The sequence below is a fragment of the Thamnophis elegans genome, chromosome 9 (genome assembly GCF_009769535.1).
Source record: "Thamnophis elegans isolate rThaEle1 chromosome 9, rThaEle1.pri, whole genome shotgun sequence".
Taxonomy (NCBI): domain Eukaryota; kingdom Metazoa; phylum Chordata; class Lepidosauria; order Squamata; family Colubridae; genus Thamnophis; species Thamnophis elegans.
In genome coordinates, this window is record NC_045549.1 from 27,398,006 (window position 1) to 27,422,854 (window position 24,849).

The 24,849-nt window shown below is 36.4% G+C and overlaps 2 protein-coding genes across 6 annotated transcripts in view; both read right to left on the reverse strand.

Moving 5' to 3' along the window:
• Nucleotides 1–10,278, reverse strand: part of MND1 (meiotic nuclear divisions 1) — a 39,396-nt gene extending 29,118 nt beyond the window's left edge. Inside the window, exons 1-5 of one of the 4 annotated variants that reach the window (XM_032224537.1) lie at nt 10,142–10,274; nt 9,930–10,032; nt 5,919–5,984; nt 4,687–4,792; nt 2,607–2,755 (exon numbers count right to left, since the gene is read on the reverse strand). In XM_032224537.1, the coding sequence (XP_032080428.1) occupies nt 2,607–2,755; nt 4,687–4,792; nt 5,919–5,942 (279 nt within the window). In that variant the 5' untranslated portion in view covers nt 5,943–5,984; nt 9,930–10,032; nt 10,142–10,274. Of the gene's footprint in view, nt 1–2,606; nt 2,756–4,686; nt 4,793–5,918; nt 5,985–9,929; nt 10,033–10,141 lie in introns of all 4 variants that reach the window. The other 3 variants (XM_032224539.1, XM_032224538.1, XM_032224536.1) reach the window with 3 other exon arrangements.
• Nucleotides 10,279–17,731: 7,453 nt separating this feature from the next.
• TRIM2 (tripartite motif containing 2) overlaps nt 17,732–24,849 on the reverse strand; it is a 51,030-nt gene continuing 43,912 nt past the window's right edge. For both annotated transcript variants that reach the window (XM_032224697.1, XM_032224696.1), the window contains exons 11-12: nt 23,133–23,273; nt 17,732–22,223 (exon numbers count right to left, since the gene is read on the reverse strand). In XM_032224697.1, the coding sequence (XP_032080588.1) occupies nt 22,071–22,223; nt 23,133–23,273 (294 nt within the window). In that variant the 3' untranslated portion in view covers nt 17,732–22,070. The remainder of the gene's footprint in view (nt 22,224–23,132; nt 23,274–24,849) is intronic.

Consider the following 24,849-nt stretch of genomic DNA (forward strand, 5'->3'; position numbering starts at 1 on the left):
GTTGCAAACAGCTCAAAGCCCACTAGTGGGCCTCAGCCCAGAGGTTGCGGACTCCTGCTCTAACTCAAGGATTATATTGGAGTTTGCCAAGGGTTTATTTGCACATACTTTGTTTGCAGATTGAGGGATATACACACACACACTAAATCTGCAATAGGTAGTCCTCAATTTAGGACCATTTGTTCAATTATTACAGCAGCAGTGAATGGACTTATGACCAATCCGCAAAGTTATGGCTCTTGCAACCCCTCCACAGATGTTGACCATTTTTCAAATGGTGAAAATTAAAGAGCCTGGCCGCCCACCCTGCACTTATGACTGCAGGGGAAATTCAACTACCTTCACTTCCCTATGTCCTCTCCCATTTTGATCTTTGGGCCCCCTACACTTTGCAGTCCCTACTGCCGCAGCTGACATTTACAATCTTCTTGCTCCAAGCATGCCCACCCTGACCCTTTGGCCACACAAGACTTTCTTTCCCAGATTGCGCATGACAGTTTCTTCATGAAACATGGGTAAGATGGCCTCCTGTGGCCAGCAGCTGCCTCCCAAAGAGCCAGGCTGGGCATACTTTATTGGCAGCAGAAGCAAGAAGACAGTGAAGGTCAGCTGGGGAGGGGGTGTGGGTGGAGTGGAGGGCAGCAGTAGGATTGGAGTGGAAGCTGGTGAGGCTGCTTGCAGCTGGGACTGGGCTGGGGCAGCTCTGGCTTCCCAGGGCAGCTGTGGCTTTGTGCTGCTTTGCTGCCCTGGGCTTCTTGCTGCACAGAGGCTAATGGGCTTTTTGCAGCATCAAAACCATGGCATGCCAAGAAGCCCCTGAACTGCAATGTTGCAAGAAGTTCCAGAGCTATGTGATTCTGTAATATCCCACAAGACAGGATGCAGGGCAGCCAAAAGGGCAGAAATGGGAGGGAACAGGCAGTTTGGGGAGAATGTGAGACAGTCCCTAAGCTTCCACTGGTGTACAGGCCTCGTCATCCCCCTCCATTGTTGAGAGGTTTAGGTCTTTTACCTGTCCTGTCATGTCTAGATGTTTTTGGCTGGCTAGGCCCACTGATGCATCTAGAGCCTGCTTAAAAAATGTAGTAGCACAATTTGTCATGAAGCTACCTGTGTAAGAAAGCTGATCCTATGTTCGGCCAGGCACCTCTGTCAGAAGCTGCAAAGAAAAAAAACACCCACTGGCAAATTGTGTGCTGATGGGCCCTGTAACAGGTTGCGTCCTGTAAGTCCCTGGGTGGCTGGGTGGTAAGGAAGTTTGAGGCCTGCAAGCCACTTTGTGTGCACTGCAGATGGCCTGAGCTCCCTTGGGTGGATGAATGGCTGAAGGGATGATGGCAGAGGGATTGAATGCTACAACATCCCTGCAATCAGTCATTAAAGGTGAATGATGCAGGAGTGCTACAGAGGCTGTAATTTTTAAACCAGGTTATAAGTAGCTTTTGAGGAAGGTGTCTGTCATAACTTTGAAAGTTGAAGACTACCTGCATTTGCATTTCTATAGTATTACAAATTACCACAAATGTAAACAAGTAGCAAAACTGTACCTCAACTTTATTAATGGCACTCTAACAAGCTTGAGAAAAATGAAACTTTGAGATAATCCTTCTGTACCCCAACATCTTGATATCTGGAGATCTTTGAAAGGTAAATGATTGGGATGATTGGGGGGATGGGTGTAGGGTGCAGAGGAGTTCCAACTGGCTATGGGATCCCAAGAGGCAGGATGTGGAGCATAGAGTATCTCAGTGGGGGGGGGGGCCTCGGGAGACTGGATGCAGGTGGCTTGTGCCTGAACTAGGGTGTACCCCACCCAAGACACCCCATATTCCACCTAAACACCTGGACATTCATTTAATAAGTGCATTGGAGAGAACAGGGATAGGGACTCCTTAAGTGAGGTAGTTCATTTAATGCCATCCCAATTTTCAAATGCAATGGGCAGGATCTATTATGGTTGTAACTCAAGGATTACCTGTATGCTGCTTTAAAAATCCTCTCAATGAAGATGACTAATTTAAATGTAAACATTCTCATCCTCTAAGGCACAACTTTTGAAAGGGAACCATTCCTTTATTGCTTCCCTACAGTTAATTCCAATACATGTATTAATGCTAACTGTGGCAATGGATAAAAAGATCCAAAAAGTATACTATAGTGAAGGCTATCGGAATCAAGTAATAAACAGCGAGATGTGCAGTATATAAATAAATAAATTTAAAAATAAAATAATGTAATAAATAAAACATATAGAATGTGCAAACCAAATTTAAACCCTTCAAACCATTACAGTTACAAAGTAATTGTGTAAAATATGTCTTTTGCCTGCTATTAAATGAACAGCTTTTACAAATATCTAAAATTTAGTCACTAGCTTATACTGTATATATGACTCAAAACGAACAAAAAACTCTCACTACTAACTGTAAATATTTGAGAAAAAACACTAATAAGTTCAAACAATACAAATAGTAAAATACTTAATAAAAATACTTAAACAAAATGAAGATACAGCACAACTAAGTTAAATGAGAAAACACTTATTTGGAAATAGATTGTTATTTAATGATCACTGTATTTGCATAATAGGAAGCATGTAGAATTACCTGATTCTGCAGTTCTTCCAGTTTACATTTTCTTGTGTGCAATGCTTTACTTGGGAAGGCCCAAAAATAATTTGACGTTCCAATCCTATCAGTGTCTACCATACCATCATCAACTAAGCTTTGTAAGATATCCTTTACTGACATAGATGCTGTCAAAGAAATAATCATAATTATTATTTTGAAAACTTATAAAGATTAGGGGAAACTATTATTCATTAAAACATCAGAGAGAATAATAAAGATTCAGAATGTCCTTTGAGAAATTGTCAACAATTCCTTTGCGAATTACCACAAATAGCAGATGGTAAATTAGGCTTACTTACGTGTACAGCAACCCAACACACAGAGTTCCTTTAAAATCACTGCCACGGTGATTTTAGCAAATAGCAAAAAAGATTAATTTACATAGCTTTTTCTTGTAAGAAACTAGATTGTAACAGAACAACGAGATACTAATGGGGCAATTCCAATACTGTTAGTACATAGAATAAATATCAAGAGGAACCTTCGGCATAGATCCAGAGGAATTTCAAATTCTTCCCAGTCCATTATTATTTCTCTAAAAGAACTCTGAAGAAACATTGGTTTTAAATCACTTTTCCCATTGATGTATCCAACGTGATTTACTCCTCTGAACTAGTTGATTTTCCCTTGGATCTACCCTTCCCATCTCCTGAGATCAGAACACTTTTTAATATATGAAGTCAAATAAAGAAGAAATGAATCTGCACGCTGAAAATTTAAGTCAGGTTTATGAAATCAGCCCAATATATATATACATATTAGGTATGTATTACCTAATTACCTAATTACCATATTAGGGAAGCCTAATATGAAGGCTGAAGCCTCCAGAGTGAGAAAAATGGCCCAACGGGCAACCCGGAAGTCCATTCCCGAATTTCCGGTTTGTGTGTTGGGCCGTTTTTTTGCCCTCTCCAGGCAAAGAAGCCTCTGGAGCCTGGGGAGCCTCTGGATCCTCCTAGAAAGCCTCTGGAGCCTGGGGAAGGTGAAAAACGGACCTACCAGGCCCATCAGAAGTCAGAAAACAGGCTGTTTCCAGCTTCCGGGGGGGGGGCATTTTCACCCTCCTCAGGCTCCAAGAAAGCTGTGGATGCATGCACAGGGCAGTGGGGTGGTCATGGGTGCATGCACAGGGGGCACAATGGGGGCATTAAATTATGGGGGTGGGCCTGCAAGCACGCATGATAGCGCATGTATGTGTGCTTTTGGCACCCGAGGCAAAAAAGGTTCACCATCACTGTCCTAGGTTCTTAAGACAAACTTGATATGAATAAAGGGCTAAAGAGCTAAATTACAGCTGGCAGCTAAAGAGCTGGCAGCTGCAATTTACATTGTTGTGAATATAAAAATTAGTGTAGATAGTGGATGCGGTAGTACTTGGAGATAGAATAATAGAAGAGGAAGAACTGGAAAAAATCACAAACTGTAAACATCTGCAAATAGAAGTAGAATGACTGGCAAAAAAAAGAAGCAGCAGCAAAGATAGTGTGAATAGTAATAGGTGCCTTATATGCACAAAACATCTGCAGCACCATTTTAATATTGTCAGCACTGACAAAATCATAATCAGTCAGTTGAAAAAGGCAGCTTTACTCGGAACATCTTACATCCTGAGACAATATTTTTAACACCATCAAACAAAAACATCTGCCAATTCCAGGTCCTTGGGAACAACTTGATCGGTGGTTAAAAATGTCAAATTGAGTTTAAACATTTGGCTGACTGTACAACTAATTATAATAATGTCTTACCTAGATTCAGTTTGGTCTAGTGGTTAAGGCACCAGTCTAGAAACTGAGAGATAGTAAGTTCTAGTCCCACCTTTGACATGAAAAATGATGAGTTAACTTTGGGCCAGTTACTCTTTCTCAGCTCAATTCATCCCACAGGGTTGTGCTTGTGAGAAAATAGGATGAATATTAAATTAAACTATCAAACCTGGTTAGATCCAATTTTCAGACTTCTGTGAGAGTAAGAACATGATGTCTTTGGAAAAAACAAAAACCCTTCAAATGGAATTATGACTCAAATTTAGAAACAATCAAGTCTAGGTACTCACTTATTCCTTTTTCTTTCGAAGCAATTTTCTCAATATCCTTTAATTGAAATACATCTTTCTGATACCAAAAAAGTGAGAAGAAAACAGTTTGTTTTGTAATGTGTTCCTATTATAGCAAAGGACAGAAACATTACTGAACTCACTAAATTCTCTCACTAAATGTATTGCAAGAATAAAAGAAGAAAAATTATGTTAAAAATAATTTAACCAGACTATTAGAAGACATTTTCTGATAAGAATGAAAAAAACCATCGGATCACTTGCATTTCCTCAAAGGACACATGCATTTCTCTGCTTCTAAAGTACTTGCATCCTGCTATTTACTAAATACTAGTTACTGTATTTCTTTTTCATTTATTCTAACATTTTAGACAGTAACTGCTAATGCGTATTTTGCTTCTGTTCTAAAATTATCCTTTTCAGACATAAAATTAGATGGAACTGTTGCTGCAGGATCATGTAAAGGAATATCTTTAAAAACCACCCAAAGTAGACAATAATAAGCAAATATTTGTGAGGTAAGAACTTTTAGTTTGGCTCATTTTTAAATTTAGAAAGCACTAAATCAAATGAAATTCTTTTGTTCAGCATTCTATAGCCAAATATTTTTATAGACTTTATAAATCTCATATGCAATTCAAAATAAAATACAAAGAAAACAAATATTAACATGAAAAATAGTCTTTATAGCACTGAAATATTATATGACTCAAAACTCTACACATAAAAATATAATATTCCAGATTAAAGAGACATTTATCCATGTATGCATCTTCTTGCTCCACCATTCATGATGCAAGTAGACTAACATTAGGATGTCTTTAATAATTATAGGTTCCTGATTCATCAAAGTCTTTTTATCTATACTAAAATAGTTTTCCTCAAATTAAGATAAAATATATAAAACACTATATAAATTTCTTAGAATATTTGGAATGTTTTACATTAAAAGGCAATTTATCAAAGGTCAGTTGTTAGATTGAGAGTAGAATTCAAGATGATTTCATTATATCATAGAGAATGTCTAAAATTGGTATGCTTTTTTGAATGATCAGTTTTCCACATGAGTTTACATGATAAATTACTCTTAGGCATCATGGAAGTGGCTACAACCATAGTATATAGCAAGGACCTTTAACCAGTCCTCTTGGCAACTCTGTATTTTCAAATCAGATTCTCAATTTGTTTAAAAACATCCAAAGTAATAGAAAGCGACAACAAATATTACTTACTGTTTCAAAAAAGATTTCCATCATTCGAGTTCTCTTCTCTTCAACGCTCAGACCTCTTTTCTTTGACTAAGTAGGAAAAGCCACACTACATAAACGACTGCATTCAAAACCAAAAATCTTAGATACGTTAGTTGAAATGAAGGACTGCACTGAGAGCCTAATGGGCATCAGCTTTGATAGACTTTGTGGAAACTTCCCACACAATTTATTTGCAGTTTTACATATAAGATGTTATTCAAAAGATGATATATCTGATTTCAGTCATAAAATTAGTTTTATATGTTTATTTGCATAGATTTTACTACCTATAGTAATTTAATGTATTTTTTTCTTCAACGGAAGTATCAGTATATGTGACTACTTCAAAACTATTAAGACATTCAAATATAAAACTTGTTTCTGATGTGTTTGTTTCATTTATTCTTTTGAAAATACAAGAAATATTGTCTTGACTGTAGAATCATATATTTTTGTCTGATTTATATTATTCCATAATAATTGTCTACATGCATGTCACAATGAAAATATAAAATAATTTAACCCAAAACAATGTATAATCAAACATTTGGTTGATTCATAAACTATATTTATAAATTACAAAGTAAATGTATAAAACCAACTCATAACAACTCCAAAAATGAACAGATTTTTAAAATGAACTACAGGGCTTTTTCAAAGATGAATGCAATATTTTCTTCTGATGCCCAAAATACATTTTTTATATATTTTAATAGTTCTATACTGAATGTACACACACACAAACACACACAACCTGCATTTTGTGTGACATAAAAGTATAGGAAATAAATAAGCATGGCTATCCAATAAACAAGCATTTTCTTTAAGACTGCTATTTGCTTCATAAGATCATTTGGAAAGTCTGCCTACAGCTGCTGCTACACCATACTATAGCAATACCTTTTTAGGACCAACTAAGAGTATCATTGTCAAGTTCTAGCAAATTATTGCACAAATTCATATACTGAGCCGTGGTAGTGCAGTGGTTAGAATGCAGTACTGCAGGCTACTTCTGCTGACTGCCGCTGCCAGCAGTTTGGAGGTTCGAGTCTTACCAGAGCTTATCAAAGCTGACAGACTTCCATCCTTCTGAGATGGGTAAAACGAGGACCCAATTGTTGGGGGCAATATGCTGCCTCTGTAAACTGCTTAGAGAGGGCTGTAAAGCACTGTGAAGCGGTGTATAAGTCTAAGTGCTATTGCTAAATTATAGTGCTACCCTATTTTTATACCTGCTTGTTTATGCGGCTTGTCATTCTGAGAGTTTTGGGAAACACAACATAGAAAAAATGCACTAAAGAAAGTCCAAAGCCACTATGAAAGAATTAGTGTCCAAAATACCTATTATAGTAGTGTCATGAATGACAGCTATGATAAAGCAACCCATTTCTTCCTACGGTTATCAGTCTGCTTAGTTGTGAGTAGATACAATATTTACTACAGAAGATACTATTACCCTTCCTGGCAATGCTTTTATTTACATAATCTTTAACCTATTATAATCAATTAAACAGTGTGGACAGTAACAGGTGTCAAGTTTCAAAAGTTCAATAGCAAAACATTTGTTCAACTTTCAATAACAGGTTTTAAGACTAGTAGTTGTAAATTATTTGTTTAAAATAATGTGTTTTACCACCCTCATTTAACTGGCTTTGCTCCAAGTTATTTTCACAGCTAAATGCACTACAAGTTATCTATGTTTTTAAGGTGTGGTGTATAGACACACTGTATACCTTTACATGCATTTCTCTTCCTTGGTTACAAGCTTTGCTGTGTAGTAAACAGAATTGCAAAGGAAATAATTTGTAAACATAATCAAAACATATTCTGTACAAGATTAGTATTATTTAGGGATTAAAAAAATAGGTTTTTTAAAAATTTCCAGGATTAATATCCCACTCACTTTCACAAGAGAGATCTTTAAACAGCCGTTATTCATGATACCATAAAGACAATTCTTGGACAAATAAGGTTCTATAATATCTCAAGACCTAAAATGGGCACCTAGCGTCAAAAACATCATAAAAAAGCACAACAAAGAATGTTCTTTCTGCATCAATTCAGAAAGCTCAAACTGCCCAAGGATAGAGTTCTACAGAGGAATTATTGAGTCTGTCATCTGCACTTCTATAACTGGTTTGGTTCTGCAACCCAACAAGACAGACACAGACTTCAAAGGATAATTAGAACTGCAGAAAAAACAATTACTACTAATCTGCCTCCCATTGAGGATCTGTATACTGCACTAGTCAAAAAGAGGGCTATGAAAATATTTACAGAACCCTCATATCCTGGACATAAATTGTTTCAACTCCTACCCTCAAAACGACTCTATAGAGCACTGCACACCAGAACAACTAGACACAAGAACAGTTTTTTCCCCGAATGCCATCACTCTACTAAACAAATAATTCCCTCAACACTGTCAAATTATTTACTAAGTCTGCATTACTATTACTATTACTATTACTATATCTTCTCATCGTTCCTATCACTCATCTCCTCCCACTTATGACTGTATGACTGTAACTTTGTTGCTTGTATCCTTAGGATTTATATTGATTGTTTCCTAGTATGATTTGATTGCTTATTTGTACCCTATAACTATCATTAAGTGTTGTACCTTATGATTCGTGATGAATGTATCTTTTCTTTTATGTACACTGAGAGCATATGCACCAAAGACAAATTCTTTGTGTGACCACTTGGCCAATTAAGAATTCTATTCTATTCTATAATAAAGAGAAGGAATGACAATTACTATTATGGATTTCTTAAATACTAATGGCTAATTCTGCAAAACCTGAAGCAGAGGCAGAACTCCGGCAAGAGTTTAAAAAATGGAGATTTATTCTAAACAATTTACTTACCCCACACAGCAAAATCCCTATACTTTGGGATTGATGTTATGCATTCAGACATTTCCAATTCTTGGAAATTCTGTAGGTCTTCGCCATTGTCTTCTTTTTCATCCACCACCACCACCACCACCACCACTACCACTACCACTACCACTACTACTACTAAACCATTACTTTATTAAACTAACTACAACTATATGTTGGGATTACTAGATATAATAATGAAAGTGTTCAGAACCAGAGTATGAATTGTATGTACCGGTAGTCTTTCACTTACAACAGTTCATTTAATGACTGATCAGCTACAACATCCTGAAAGAATTGACTTATGGCCATTTCCCACACTTAATGACTATCTGTATTTAATGGATCCAAAATCTCCATTCCCTCCCCACTCTGGAGCCAGCCAGTTCTCCAGTAGTTCTTCTAACTACTCAAAATTTCTGCTACAGGTTCTCCAGAACTGGTCAGAGCCTGCTGAATTTCACCCCCGATACACTGGTCTGAAGGTGGGGAAACACTCACCATTCTCTCCCAAGCAGAAATCTACTTGGCTTCTGTATGAGCAAGGGAGGGCTGGAAATACACATAATTGTAAGTGGAGACTGCTATAAATGCTAAATTCATGGTCAATCTCGCTCAGTGATTCTATATTGATTCCATCTCAAAAGATCGTTACAAAGATTAAATGCAAGAGAGAAGGTGTAAGTAAAATATAGAGCTTTGTTTTGATCAATTTATGTATTATATGGGGTGAGGGTAGTTACTTTAAGACAGACATGGGGGACAATGGCCTTTTATGACTTGTGGACTTCAACTCCCAGAATTCTGGAGCCAGCATTGCTCAGTATGGCCGGCTCAGGAATTCTGGGAGTTGAAGTCTACAAATCATAAAGGGACTATCGTCTCCCACTCTTATTTTGACCTTTCTGTCAGTGCCCTCTTCCTAGAGGGAAAGCCTTATGGAGTTCAAAGACTTCTAGGCGAGTTGGCTGTCTGCGACTTCTCCAAATATGTTGCCTACAACTAGCCCTCCATCACCGACCCGCTAGCTGAAGATAACTGGGTTACGCTGAAGCACGTCAGGAGGCATCCAGTGCGAGAAACCTAATTTCCTACAAGTCCGACTAACCTCGAGGAAAAGAGGTTCATTACTCCAGCTTCTTCCATCCCTGCGTTGGACTCCACTTCCCACTTTCCCCAGGTACCTCAACGGGTGTTGGGCATGATGGGAGCTGTAGTTCAACGGGGAAATAACACCATCACTCGATCGTATATACAGCCTTCACAGCCCGCTATATGGGAGCGACTTAGAAACTCGCAAGCCCTGCGGACACGGCTTACCATCTCCTGTCCGCCACAGATCTTCCTTCAAACGGCGGGAACGGGATTTGCGCGGGAAAAGCGGCGGCAAACCATCCCGCCTCCTTTGACGAGAAAGTGCCGCCTGACGGCGCTCAGCTGTATTTGCAGCGCAGCAACGGTTGAATTGGCCACGCCCTTGCTTTTTTTTTTTTTGCAGTGCCCTATAGAGCTAGAAAAAAGAAGAGTGCAGAAAATGTGCACGCGTATACGGGAGCTCGCTCACGTTCGGTAATTATTCGGCTGTTTTCTCCTTTTCCCCGTTAAGGCAAATAATACTTCTCAATGCATCGCCCACGGGTTCTAAGCGCGTAACCGTGCGTTCTTTCTTTATGCATTTAATTTCATACGTGGAGTAGCGTATGGAGAATATTATTTTGGGAATATTAGCGCATGGTTTACGTATTTAATTTCTACTCCTACAATCGGCGTAATGAAAATACTTTTTAATCCGAAATACGGACAGGAATATTAAAACCATAGTCAGAAATAACGTTGATCTTTTGTGCTACTTTTATTTTCAAGTGCTCCTAATCAGTTTATTAAAAACAACTGAAAAAAACCCGAATATTAAATAGGATAAAAGTTATCTAAACTATGGGAAGGAAGTTTCAAAATATTTGCTACACTTATTAAGACTGATCTCACTCTGAATTCACCTATCTATGGTGTTTGCAATTAAATAGCCTGCTTTGTTATCTATTTCGGGCAATTGTCTGAAATTAACACCTGCTTTGAAAAATTTGCATCCTCACTTAGGATCATCGTTGTTTTTCTTCATAAGAACTATAATTTAAAAGGATTCTTCTGAGGCTCTTCACAATCTTGGTTTCACCAGTGTAGATAACTTGGGATCATTCTTAAAGTTGGCCAGTTTATTCTTACTCTCAATTCAAGTTCATTTATGAACAAGCTTAAAAGCTGACTCCAAGCATATCCTTGCTTCTTATAATTGTTTATTGACTTCTTTGGGATGAGGTGAGGAATTAAGCAATTCCCATGAACTCTACATTTTTTGAAGAAATGTTAATGAACAAATTCAGTAAAAGCTTCAAGAGAAAAGAACTTTATAAATGTTTTGAAAACCCAGGTATACAGTATATTGACAGGTTCATCTCTATCCACTCACTCATTGACACAACTTTTATATAACCCACTATTGTGGTGGGTTAAATGGCTCTACATGTGCTTATTGTTTCAGTACAGTGTAGAAATATTATTTGAAAATTGTTTTAAAGTAAAGGACGTAACTTCTTCCCATTTGATATACTAGCAAATCAGGGCAGCAGCATACATTAAAGATGATTTAACTGCTTTGCTCAGTTAATCTTATAAAGGTAGCTTAAACCTACGATATATGATAGACTCCCTAGAGTCACAGCAATTGGTTGGAGATGAGCATTTACTGGCCAGATGCTCTTCCTGATGCCTATGGAGTTTGCAGCAGGTATTTTTTCTTTACACCCTAGGGGAGAGAAACATTTACCGCTATCTTAATTAGTTTAATTAACATTAAACTCTCAACCTTCCGAATGGGAGGTGAGCGTCTTCACCACTAGGTCACCACACAGGTTTATAGTGGATCACAGAACTGTAATAAAACACACACACACACACACACACACACACACACACACAAACACTTACTAGCCTACTTGAATACATCCAATGAAAGCCATTGGATGAAATAGCCAATGAAAGGAAGCATACTTTGTTGAACAGTTTGCTGTTTAACAATTCCTACCATTTAGCAAATTCCTCTGAATGGCTAATCTAAGTCTACTTATCTGTAAACTCACTGGTTCTGTCTTTCAGAGTAAGAGAAAACAGGTCCAGTCTCTATTATATATGACAAGCCTTTGTATGCTTGAAGACCACTAGCACATCTCTTTTTCTTCCTTAAACTAAACTTACTTAGTGTTCCAATATCTCAGGGGCTGACACAAAGAAGAGGGAGTCAAACTATTCTCCAAGGCACCTGAGTGCAGAACAAGAAACAATGGGTGGAAACTAATCAAGGAGAGAAGCAACTTAGAACTGAGGAGAAATTTCCTGACCGAACAATTAATCAGTGGAACAGCTTGCCTCCAGAAGTTGTGAATGCCCCAGCACGGGAAGTCTTTAAGAAAATGTTGGATAGCCATTTGTCTGAAACGGTATAGGGTTTCCTGCCTAGGCAGGGGGTTGGATTAGAAGACCTCCAAGGTCCCTTCCAACTCTGCTATTGTATTTGTATTTGTATACTTAATGCTACAATTCTGCTGAGGTTGGTTTTATCTCTAACAAGCTGAGCGTGCCCCTTAGATCCTGGAATCTCTGGGCAAAACACTGAGGCAAAAACCTGCTGAAAACAGCAGTGTTGTCTGTTAATTCAGTGGCCAACCATTGATCCCATGTGAGCCAAACAGGAGTCTAGGAGAAACGCCATTTAGTTATTTATATCTATCTATCTCTCTCTCTCTCTCTCTCTCTCTCTCTCTCTCTCTCTCTATCTATCTATCTATCTATCTATCTATCTATCTATCTATCTAAATATCTAAATATCTAAATATCTATCTATCTAAATATCTATCTATCTACACACACACCATAATTCCTCTAGCTACAGGATTTTCTCAGAGAAGGCAAAAGTTTATAATGCAGCCAGTTTATACAGGTTGCATCACCTTTTTCTGCATACCTTATTAGGAACAAACCAAAACGTATTTGATTTAGGAAAAGAACAGCCTTGCCACTGATTGTATATAGTTATACTGGTTTTCTCTCTCAGGACAAAGAGAACTTGTTTCTTACTATTGCGTGTTCCTTAATGCTTATTCCCTTCCCTGCCAGTACTTTGTTTTGTGCAACTTTGCTGTTATAATGGCTTCTACCCAATTCTATTGGGCATTCAAAATATCGCTTTGGTTAAGTCTGCTAATATTTACTGATTCCAGGGTCGAGTAACTTTCTTTTTTCAGTCCTCTCACTATCTTGGCAGCCAGTTTGCTAATGTTCTTTTTAGATTGGAGTTCCCAGAACTGACCAAAGCAAAGTGGGACAATTATTTCCTGTGACTTGGACTTTATGCTCTTTTATATAGCCCAAAGTTGCATTTAACTTTTTTCAGTAAGTAGCCTCTTCAACCTATGATGTATTAAAACCACGCATATGCAGCCATCAAGCCAGTTCTGTTTTCTTGTGTTTTCATTTTTTATCCCCAGATGTAGTTTACATTTCATCCAACACATTTCAGCTCACATTCAAATCTGTATAAATCTTTTTAAACACATTACATTCCTTCTAAAGTATTAGCCGCTCCTCCTCTTTCTGCTCTTTAAGTTTAATAATTACTTTCTCTTTAACGTCATTAACAAAATATTAAATACACAAAATGTTCAATAACAAAATGTTCAATAACACAGAATTCAGGACATTCCTTTGGCACTCCACTCCACTACAGATACTCCTCGAGTTATGACCATAACCGAGTCCATCATTTATGTTGCTAAGTGAAACATTTGTTAAGTGAGTTTTGCTCCATTTTTTGACCTTTCTTGCAACAATTGTTAAGTAAATCATTGCAGTTAAGCTAGTAGCACAGTTGTTAACTGAATCTGGCTTCCCCATTGCTTGTCAGAAGGTTGCAAAAGCTGATCATATGACTGCAGGACACTGCAACTGTCATAAATATGAACCAATTGCTAAGCATCTGAATTTTGATCACGTGACCATAGAATCCTGCAATGGATCTAAATTTGAAAAACGGTCATAAGTCAAAATTTTCAGTGCCATTGTAACTTTGAACGGTCACTAAATGAACTGTTGTAAGTCGAGGACTACCTGTACTTTCTAAGCTTAAGTGGAATTATTAGGAATATTCTCTACATTTAGCAAATTATGAATCAAGGTAAAAGCTCTATTTATTACCTACTTCATATTTTAGGATTTTACCAATGAGAAAGGATTAATGAAACACTTCCACTAGTTGCTCCAGTAACCTAAATGTAATGCATCTGATGCTGAAGGATTAGCCCATTTACATTAGCTTTCTTTCTTGTCTGTCCTAAATGGCAGTTCTCTCTTTTTCCCATAGCATGATGGTTAGTCGGGGTTTCATTTCTTTCTAAAAGAGAGTAGATGTTAAGTACAAGTTAAAACATTCTGCCTTTTCACTGTCACCATTTAAAAATCCACTTTCTTCTGGCCACCAATCTACAGCTTTTTGCCTTTCCTTTTGTACCTAGTAAATCCATAAGATACTGTATTTTTTCGGACCATAAGACACACCTAACTTACAAGAGGAAAAAAAAGAAAAAAAGTTTCTGGCCTCCATGCATCATGTTTTCACCCTCCCAGGTCCCCAGAAGCGTACTGCAGTATTCGGCCTGGCCCATTTTAGCCAAAAACACATCTATTTTTGGCCTACAAAGTGTTTCTGGGGCCTGGGAGGACGAAAACACGCCACAGAGGGTTTGAGAGCCCAAAAATGGCTCTACTCAGTCTTTAAGGCGCACTTAAATTTTCACCCACTTTTTTGGAGGCGAGGTGGAGGTGCATCTTATACTCCAAACAATACAATACTTTTTTTGGTGTTTAAAGGCATTGCATGTTTTCACCTATTCTGTATTTGTCTTTTCTTTTTTCTTTCTATTTGTCATTTTTCTTTGATTATACACTCCTGCTTTCATTTCCTATATACAGGCCATTTTCTTTTTCATCACTTTATATAAACTGTATCTTGTGTATTTTCTCTTTTCTCCTAGGTAGGAATTGTGATTCTGTGCTCTGCCTCTTGACTTCAAGGCACTGAATCCACCCTATATTCCCACAGATTGCATCAAAATCTGTTCTTTTTAATCCCAGTATACAAATCTGATTCTTAATTTGTATGGCCTTTGGCATGAACTCAAAGATTACATTTTCTCCGCAGGATTCCAATAATTTGTATGGCCTCAAAGATTACATTTTCTCCGCAGGATTCCAATAATCTCTTAGTTTCTTCAATCAATTTGTTCTTGTTAGAATTTTTTTACTTCTGAATTCAGCAAATTAAGATTTCCAGGTGGTGGTGGTGCAGTTGAAATGACCTTGCTATTGCATTTCTCTGAAAGTTTGGCAATCTAACAGAGAGGTCTCACTAATATCCTTCGATTGTCCAGGCTGTCTTATAATAAATTCCAACAATATAAATTTAGATTTTCTTTAATTTGTGCAAATATTGTCAATGGGATTTTTGTGTTGTTTCTTTGATTTATAGTATTTTTTTAGTTACCTGTTCTGGTCCCCCTCTGTCTGGTAATGAATGCAGACACAGGCTTAGCTGTTTGCCACTCTTTATTCACAGCAATTATAATCCTGTTGGCTGAAAGCCCAGACACGACTCACTGGCAAGACATTGGCAGCAACCCAGACTCCAACAGATACAGGAACACAAGGCAGACCAGCAAGGACTTCTCCAGATTACTACGAATGGTTGTGTCCTGCAAAAGGACTCCTCCCAAAGTCTCTTCTTATATACTCTCTTTGGAGGGGCCAAACCACAACCACCTGGGCTTGATTATCTTTTATGAGTCTGTCTCTGTAACTGCTGCCTCCGTTTCTCTGCCCTTCGTTGCCTGGCATCAGGGACAAACTCTCTTTGATCTTCCCCACTGCTCCATGCCTCAGGTGCCTCCTGGTGGCCAACCAGCCTCTCTGGTCCCTGCTCTGAGTCTGAACCCTGCCCAGGGTCCTCCACATCTTCCATAGCTGACTCATAGGGGTCCTCGCTATCGGAGTCCATCAACAGCTCCAACGGCTCCTGCAGGCCACAACAGTTACCACACCCCTTTCTTTTCTATTAAGTCTTTTCCTTGAAGAATTTGTACTTAATCATAGGTAAGTTCTCCCCATTTCCCATATCCTGCATTTTTGCATTGTAATATATTGAGAACTGAAGTGATATCCCCAAGTTATTCCATTATTCCGTAGTTATTAAATTTCGTATCTATTTTCATACAACACCTTCCTGTTATTAGTTTCACTTCTTGAAAGTTTATTTGATTTCCTATTTTCTCTAAATGCCTTTCTTATGAGACACATGCGGACTATTTTCCAGTCTTTGTGAAATGTAGCCTGTATCTTGACAGGAATCCTTCATTAAACCACTGTCCATGGTCAAGGGAGCCAAATCCTTCAGGGATTAACTACTGGTTTCAAGGCTCTTCACTGGAAGAGTTAACAGATTGTTACTGCACTCTCGGGTCCTTCACCTTTCAGCCCAAGGTCTCAGTAGTTTTGAGATGCTTTATTTCTTCTGCCATTCATTTGTCCTACACGAATGAACAGAATGAAATAATTGTCTCTTTTCTTAGGCATTTGGGCCAGGAATTTAGGCTAGCCTTGTTGTTCATGTGCTTTTATGCCTGGAAGACATGTTATTTCAGGCTACTAATTGTTGGCCTCTAATTTTTGTATAGTGACAAGAATCACTGTTGAGAAATGGATAACCAAATAAATTATTTAAATAAATAAAGTAAAATTCCATAACAGTAACACTCATTGCTGGGAATTGTTATTAAGCAATGCAATGTTTTTTTCTTGACAACTATCTTTCCACTAAACATCACCAAACTTTACATTCCTATGAAGTATACAGATTTAGCTTCGATATAGCTAACAGTTGCTAGCATACTTTATAGTTTTTACCGGAAATCACACATAATTCCTTCTATAGAAGAATCATGGATTAAGCTTTGAGAATGTACATTAATGTCAAAATATATTTGTATTTGAATATTTGTATTCTGCACACGGACTTGTACTATTCATAATTTGAGTTTCTATTTAAGGCAATTTAAATATTACATTTAAGGCTATTTAATATATGTGCTCTGCTGTTTTATACTGTTGTTTATGCTGAGTGATGATTATTGTACTTCCTTTTTTGTTAATTATTTAAATTGACTTGACATTCCAATAATAATATGAAGATCAAATTAATAAGGTTGTAAAGATCATTTTATATGAAATTATAGTTTAATCCAAAAATGATTAAATTGTATATCGCTTCTCTATTTTACTTTTGGTTTTTTAAATTTATTTTGTAGTTTTTTCTTCAGATATGCTTTCATTCTCTATTAGAGGCAAAAAAAAGGCAAAAAGAAAAAACAAGAAAAAACAAGAAGGATAACAGTTCATAGTTGATTCAAAGGTGGGTTGTTGTTTTTTTAAAGGCAACTGGACTGATTATTTTGAGGAAAATAAAATTTAAATTAAATATTTTTAAAATCAGTCCAGTTGCCTTTAAAAAAAAACACTTTTGAGACGATCATGACCTGGATGATTGAGAATCTTTATAGACAGTTCACAGTTGAGTTTGACTGAAAGCAAAATCATGCACCATAATTCATGCATTGGATGTATAGAGTTATTTTACTACATAGACGTCATATGCTCTGAAATACTGATTTACAATTAATATGTAGTTATTTTGTATGCACTATATAGACTTCTTGACACCTTCCCTATTAAAAATGAAAATGAGCAATAACGGTAAATGAGGACAATGTAGCAACCCAAACATCTTCAATTCTGAAAAACAACACAAAACAATTTTCATTCAGTTTTATTTGGGGGAGGGTTGTGCATGATAAAAGATACACATTTGACTTTTTTTTAGTGTTCCAAAATAAGGTGAAAGGGTTTTTTAAGCTCTCTTCATAGAATAAACCATAAAAATACCATGGCACACATGAAGCTAAATCTACCTACAGACATTCTTCAATGAACAGCTTTCATCCTCAGCCTTAACTAGATAGAAATTATACATCCATTAAAACTGATAAGGGAGTATAACAAATAAAGTAAGTCCTACAATTTCAGTATTATTTCCAGGGAACATGAAACTTAATAACTTTATGTACCTAAAAATGAAATAGGGATGAAACTGTCATACAAAGCTGGAATGTTCAGAGCATCAATAAAATTAATTTATTCTAAGAACCTGAAGAATACAATGTGTGGAACAATTCAATTGCAAGCATTGGGATATAAGAATATGTGCTACTTATTATGGAACATTCCCATGTCATAAAGGGGGGTGGGGAATCAAACTTTTGAGGTTAAGGCTGTGCACACATCCAGTTCAATGTTGTACATTCATTAGAAGCTATCAACAACTAGGAATCATTCTACACTATAGGAAAAAGAGTATCTTTCATACATTCTTCAGAACACATGTTTTTCACTGCTCACAGTTTAACAGCATTTTCAATGGATAGCATCATTTTGTTCTTTGCTACCGGTATCATTTCTTCACACAACAAGCAAAACTTAATGGGCACTTCTTTTCATATGGCAATGCTAAATCTTCAGTTATATTAAAAGAAAAAGTAGCTGTAAAGTTGAAAGCCCTGTAATGTTTACAAAGGTCAACAATAATGGAGAACATTTTCTCATTACATTGCTGAAACTTTAAATCAGTGTAAAAACTTAACTAATTTTAACAGCTTTTTACAGTTAAAAACCTTTCAATATACACTTTGCAAGTTTATCCAAAAATGAATTAACATTAAAAAAACATATCAAGCAAGTGTTTACATTGAATAAACACATATGCATTGCTCATTACTGCAGCACCACTTGATACAAGAGGGATGTCTGTTCCGCAAATATAAACTAAAACAATTCAGCCTCCCAGATTCCGTTAATTCAGTTCACATTTGCAGTACAGATATACCTTAAAAAGTAACTGTTGGTTTGGCAGAGTCATATATTTGGGCTGAATCTACACATACTACTCTTGAATATTAATTTAGAAGACTAAATGCCTATATTCTGGTAAATGTTTATCTGGATCCAAATTGGTTTCTTGTATTTGCAATTCTGCAATACTGCAAGTTTTACAGTAATCTCTTACGTCAGGACACAAATGCTTTAGTAGTGAGCTTTGGAAAATTGATGAGCAAGAAACAATCCAATCTTGACTAGGCATTTTTCAAACACTCAATGTTAGAGTAGACTCATCTAGCCTTATTTCTATACCCTTGATGGTGAACCTGTGGCACGCGTGCCAGAGGTGGCATGCAGAGCCCTCTCTGTGGGCACGCATGCCATCGCCAGCTGCTCTTCTGGTTTCTGATGCACATATGCCGGCAAGCCAGATGATCTCTGCGCTTGCTGGAAAACGGCCAAAAAACAGGCATGCGTGCACTAGCCAGCTAGTCTTTGGGTGTCCAGTGCTCGTGCATACATGCATGTTCTGGCTTGGGCACTCAGTGCTGAAAAGGTTCACCATCATTGTTCTATACTTTCAACTTCTAGCAAGGATCTACAATTCAACAGGCCTCCTCACTCCTTGGCCTTTTAGCTAAGATCAAGAGAAGTATTCAACAGATCTCTAGCAGCATCAGTCAATTTACAGTAACATGCATAACAAAAAAATTATCAAAGGGAAGGCCACATTGCCTTAACAAGTGATAGCGTAGTTGCAAAGGAAAGAAGCGATAATTCAAATTTTAATCAAATATCGCTAAGCATTACTAAGTTATTTTTGATTAGAACTGAGGAACTATTTTAGGAAAGTGTTTTAAGGAATGCATGGACATGCCTGCATGCATCAAATACTATATATGTATTAATTTAGGACAATTTAGCATCTATTCTATCCTTTATATAATGAACAGAAAACTACAGTAAGTTTCATTAAAATGAATATAAATACCCCAGATTTTTACTAGAAACATTTCCATTTAGGTCACTATAGGATTTGGCTTGGTATTCTTTTTAAAAACACAAGCAAATATTTGTATTTATCATATGATTATCTTTACAAAAGTATTCACATCTCAAACTTTTAAGCCAGATTGGTATGACAATGTGCCTTGAATCATGTTTCTAACAATAACATTTGGATTAATTTGTAAATGCCTTTTTATATCAGAAACTCAGTTAACAATTACAATTTTGTTATTGTTCATTTGATTAATAAATATTCATAAAATCATAAATAGGAAATCCAGGTCCCCCTTAAAATTCAAACAGCTTTCAAATTGGTTCAGTGTTTAGAACAGATAATATCTAGTGTGAATTGCCTTTGCAGACATTTGTCTACCCAAGAACTCTTAAATTAGATTCTTGGCATATTCTTTTTAAGACAATTATTTTATAACATTATTTGAAATTATTGGCTAAGTATTAAAACAATATTTATCATTAGTTTAGATAGATCATTTTCTTTCTTTCAAATTTAATAGTGTCATGTTCCAAAATATAGGCAATTAACTAGAAGCAGTACTAACTATATAATTTCTTTATTTTCTTCCAATTAGAGCTGTCATGTCAGTATTTTAAATAAGATATCGGGCTCCACCTATTCAGTAGTGTAGATGGAATATATTTAGAGAGCGCCATGATTGAAATAGGAAATTCAATATTATTCCAAATGTTGACAACACTCTTAAGTACATGCTTACATAAAGCTAGTGCCAAACAACATTTGCCATTGATTGCAGTTTTATTCTTACTTGGTCTAAACATTATTCAATATTATTCAAAATTATCCCTTTGTTGGAAATCAAAATGAAACATATTTTGCACTCTGATATGAACCCAATTAACTGGAAATCACAAGACCTGTACCAAGAAGGAGGCATAAGAGAAGAAACTTTCGCTAAAAGTAAAATTTCAGACCTCAAGAAAGGGCACCAAAAAAACATGTACATCAAAATTGCCTATAGTCAAAATTGTTTTTTTAATGTTCACATTATCCACATTTGTAATGAAGAAAATTATGAGCTTTTTTGGAATCTTAACGTAGCCTCACACTAATTAAGTATCTTCAATATCCTCCACTTATGTACAGTTACCACAGACAATAAAATTTTTGAAATTAAAAAAAATACCCTGCTTTGGTAACCCTTGGCTTCCACCTCAAAATTTGTCACCTACCCAAACTTCCTTTGGTAATACAAGATTTCTACTAGAATACACGTAAGACTTGTTTTCCTGTGCAAAAACAAGCAACTGAATAAAATTGACTGCTTTCATAAGCATTGTAGGAAGATATACGAATGTATAAATGTCAGTTTTAAAATTAGTTAAACTGATATAACAGTTACCAATTTAGGGTTAATTAATGAATTAGAACTTAATTGGAACTTGATTCTATGCACTATCAGCAGTTATATTATCCTACATTTCCAGAGTAAAGTTTCAGGTTTCAAGAAAATCCACATATTGAAGAATAGAAAAGTTGCTAGATATGTACATCAATCCACGCACCACAGAAAATATGTGTTTGTTCTTATAATGTTAAAAATTAAGTTGTTAGGTCTGCCAATTAACAGAAAGGATTACTCACATCCTTTTAAAACTAAAACAAACTACTTAAAGTTACTAAGTAAATCTGAATAATGTTAATGTAAGTGAAATACCTACAATAGTAATGTGATCTAGAAAATTCCCAGACATCCTGCTGGATTGAATGTTATTACTAGTAAGAATTTTCAAATGTGAGAATTTAAACAACTTCTCCCATTCACACTTAAATAAATTCTTTTGAATCAAGTACCATCTTGAGTCAATTCCCTCCTTCATGTGTATATCCAATTACTTATATATCTATAAATGTCTGCTCTACAAGTCACAGTTTATATCTCTAGTATTCCAGTGGCTTTGTGAAGGTTTTACTTAGTTGGGGCAGTGTACTAGGAAGTAGGGTCTCATTTATTAATCCTTATGATAAGATCAGTGCAGAGCATATAAATTCTATGCAAGTTCTATGTAAACAAGGTAGGTCTGGAATAAAATAAAAGAATGAACATACTGGAGATTCTGCAGTTTTAATTTTTAAATAAGAAACACAAGAAATATTTAAGAAGCGGAATATTATCTACACTGGCCTCTCGCAGCAGCTAGTAACTTCTTAAACATGATCCAACTCCAACTATTATTGTAAATATCTGTAGACTTTGAAGCAATGATTTCCAGAATCTGCAACAACAACATGACCATCCGAAGTAAGAGCCAAACCTTGAGGACCATAAAGTGGATCAGCAGATGTATTTATGTAAGATAAAAAAGATCCACTTCCATCAAAAACCTGTGAATTAGATTAAAAGACTGTGGTCAGTCAAAGAACAATATAATTTTATATGCTGTAGTTAATGTGCATATATTATCTCCTTGGAAATCCTATAGGCCTCAATTCTGCTGTCTTTTCATGGGGCCTTGAAAACGAGGTTTTACCAAAAGATATGGGGACCTGGGAGTGTAGTAGACCCTGTGCAGTGGTTGTATTGATTGTTACTGATGGAAGTGACTACCTGAATTTTATTATATTTTATTATTCTTAAACTGTGGTTTTGGTATTTTTAAATTGATTTTAATTCTTTATAAATCACTTTGAGTCACATTGAATAGTGTATGTGTGTGCATGCACACACACACACACAAGAGAGAGAGAGAGAGAAAATTCTTCAGCAGAAAGACCAAAATTATCTTACAGACCTCAGTGGCTTTCTTGGTAACAAAAATGATACTTATAACATTGTTTCACCCTAGAGCAGGGCTGTCAAATGCAAGGCCCTCGGGGTGCTTAGAACTGGCCCATAGGGCCACCCTGGAAGCAGCCAAGGATTGGCCCACAGTGCCTTTGCCAGTAAAAATGGAGCTAAGGAGGGCTTTGTGTGGCCCTCCCGGGCTCCGTTTCCACTGGCAGAGCATTACAGGATGCCATCGCAGCCAAAAATACAGCTCAGGAACCAGTTTAGGCTGACAGAGCGCTTGGGCCACCAGAGGCACCCCCGACATGAGTAATGTTGAGCTGGCCATGCCCCCGTTGGCCACACACCCCCTCCAGCTCGAGGTCAAGCACAACTCTGATGTGGCTCTCAAGGAAATCAACTTTGACACCTCTGCTCTAGAGGCTTGAATTTTAATGCATCACAAGCATATCATATTAAACTTTAGTAAGTACTTAGTTAGTACTTAAGAGGAAAATATTATTTACCTGTATTCGACTATTTCCCCAATCTGCTACAATAATATTCCCATTAGAATCTACAGCTACTCCAGTGGGAGCATTGAACTGTCCATTTCCTTCTCCATTAGACCCAAACTTCAGCAAGAATTCACCTTCCTGGTTAAATACCTGCATGACATTTAAACAAAACACTTAAGAAGCTTTATCCAAATTATCTGTAGAAGGAAAAATTATAGTAACTTTGCATGAATGAGTTTTTAAAAATTATGATAGTAATAATTATATTGAAATAATAAAAACATTGACCACCGGCAATGACAAAATTATCATCAGTCAATTGCAAAAGGCAGCTTTAACATCATCAAACAACATCTGTCTATCTTATTTCCTTGGGAAGGACTCGAACAATGAAACAATAATTAATTCTTAACTGGACAAAAACAGTTTGGCCTTAAAAAAAGAATACTGATGAATATTCTCTATGCTTTACATTTCTATAGTGATATTGTGTCAGATAAAGATGGCTGAGCCAGGGTAAGGAGTCAAGCAGAAAATTAACCTGAAATTGTTATATGCACACAAGAGGGAAAAGTCTAACCTTTTAAATGCCACTTAACATTATCTAATCTGATCCTGGTACAAACTGCAAGTTTGGAAAGATTTCTGTGAAATAACCATGTAATGAAGTAGTTAATTGAACTTTTGATATATGGATATCGTTTCCCATATGACATATTGATGGTTATACCTGCCCCACAGAAATGGAGACAAAGGTTTATTGCAACAAATTCAAACTAATCCAATCAAAACCAGAATTGAAGATTATAAAAAGATTCAAACTACAGATTGGACAAAGAAGCAGAAAAAATATATATTCAGTTTGTACAAAGATCACACGGGCTGATTATAAATAATGTTGTTAACACATTGGCCCAAATTATTTACTAGAACATCTGCAAAAATGATCATGTACTAGTGATGAAAAATTAGTGGGATCATATAATTGAAAAAGTAGTTGAAAATTAGTAAGTTAAAATACTGTGGGATTTGTGGAACATAACACACCAGATTTAACTGTCGTTAAAAAGAAAATATGAATAATTGATGTGGCAAAACCAGGGGCTAATAGAGTAGAAGACAAAGAGTAGAAGATTAAAAATTGTCAAGATCTGTAAAGTTAAGTTAAAAGATTATGGCATGAACTGATAGAATGTTTATTGGCACAATTGGTAAAGTACCAAAAAGCCTTGGGATTAGGCCACACAGGAAAATTGATTAGAGCATTCTTCTAATTATGGATTGACACTAGTACATTCTGATTTTTCAAACAATTATCTACCTTTCTTTATTTTGTCTTGTGTTGGAATCTGGCCATATACCCAACCATTCTTTTCAAATGAGGAAATCCTGCACAACTAAACAACTGCTGCTTCTAACATTATGCAGTTGTCAACAACATTGCTCTCCAGCTGAGTAATGTACACTAGCAACCTGTTCAATGTCTGCTCTCGTAATTCAATGTTTTTCTTTTAATCCAAATCAAAAACCAATTATTTCCTGCCTAATTTTCTAAGACAATGAAGAACCGTCTAGATTCTTCAGTGGTTATTTAGTTTCAAATAACAGTTATATTGCTTAATGGAGCTCGATAATACCGTGTTTCCCCGAAAATAAGACAGGGCTTATCCCCCCAAAATAAGCACTTGGCCTTATTTTCGGGGAGGTCTTATTTTTGAGTTGGAGG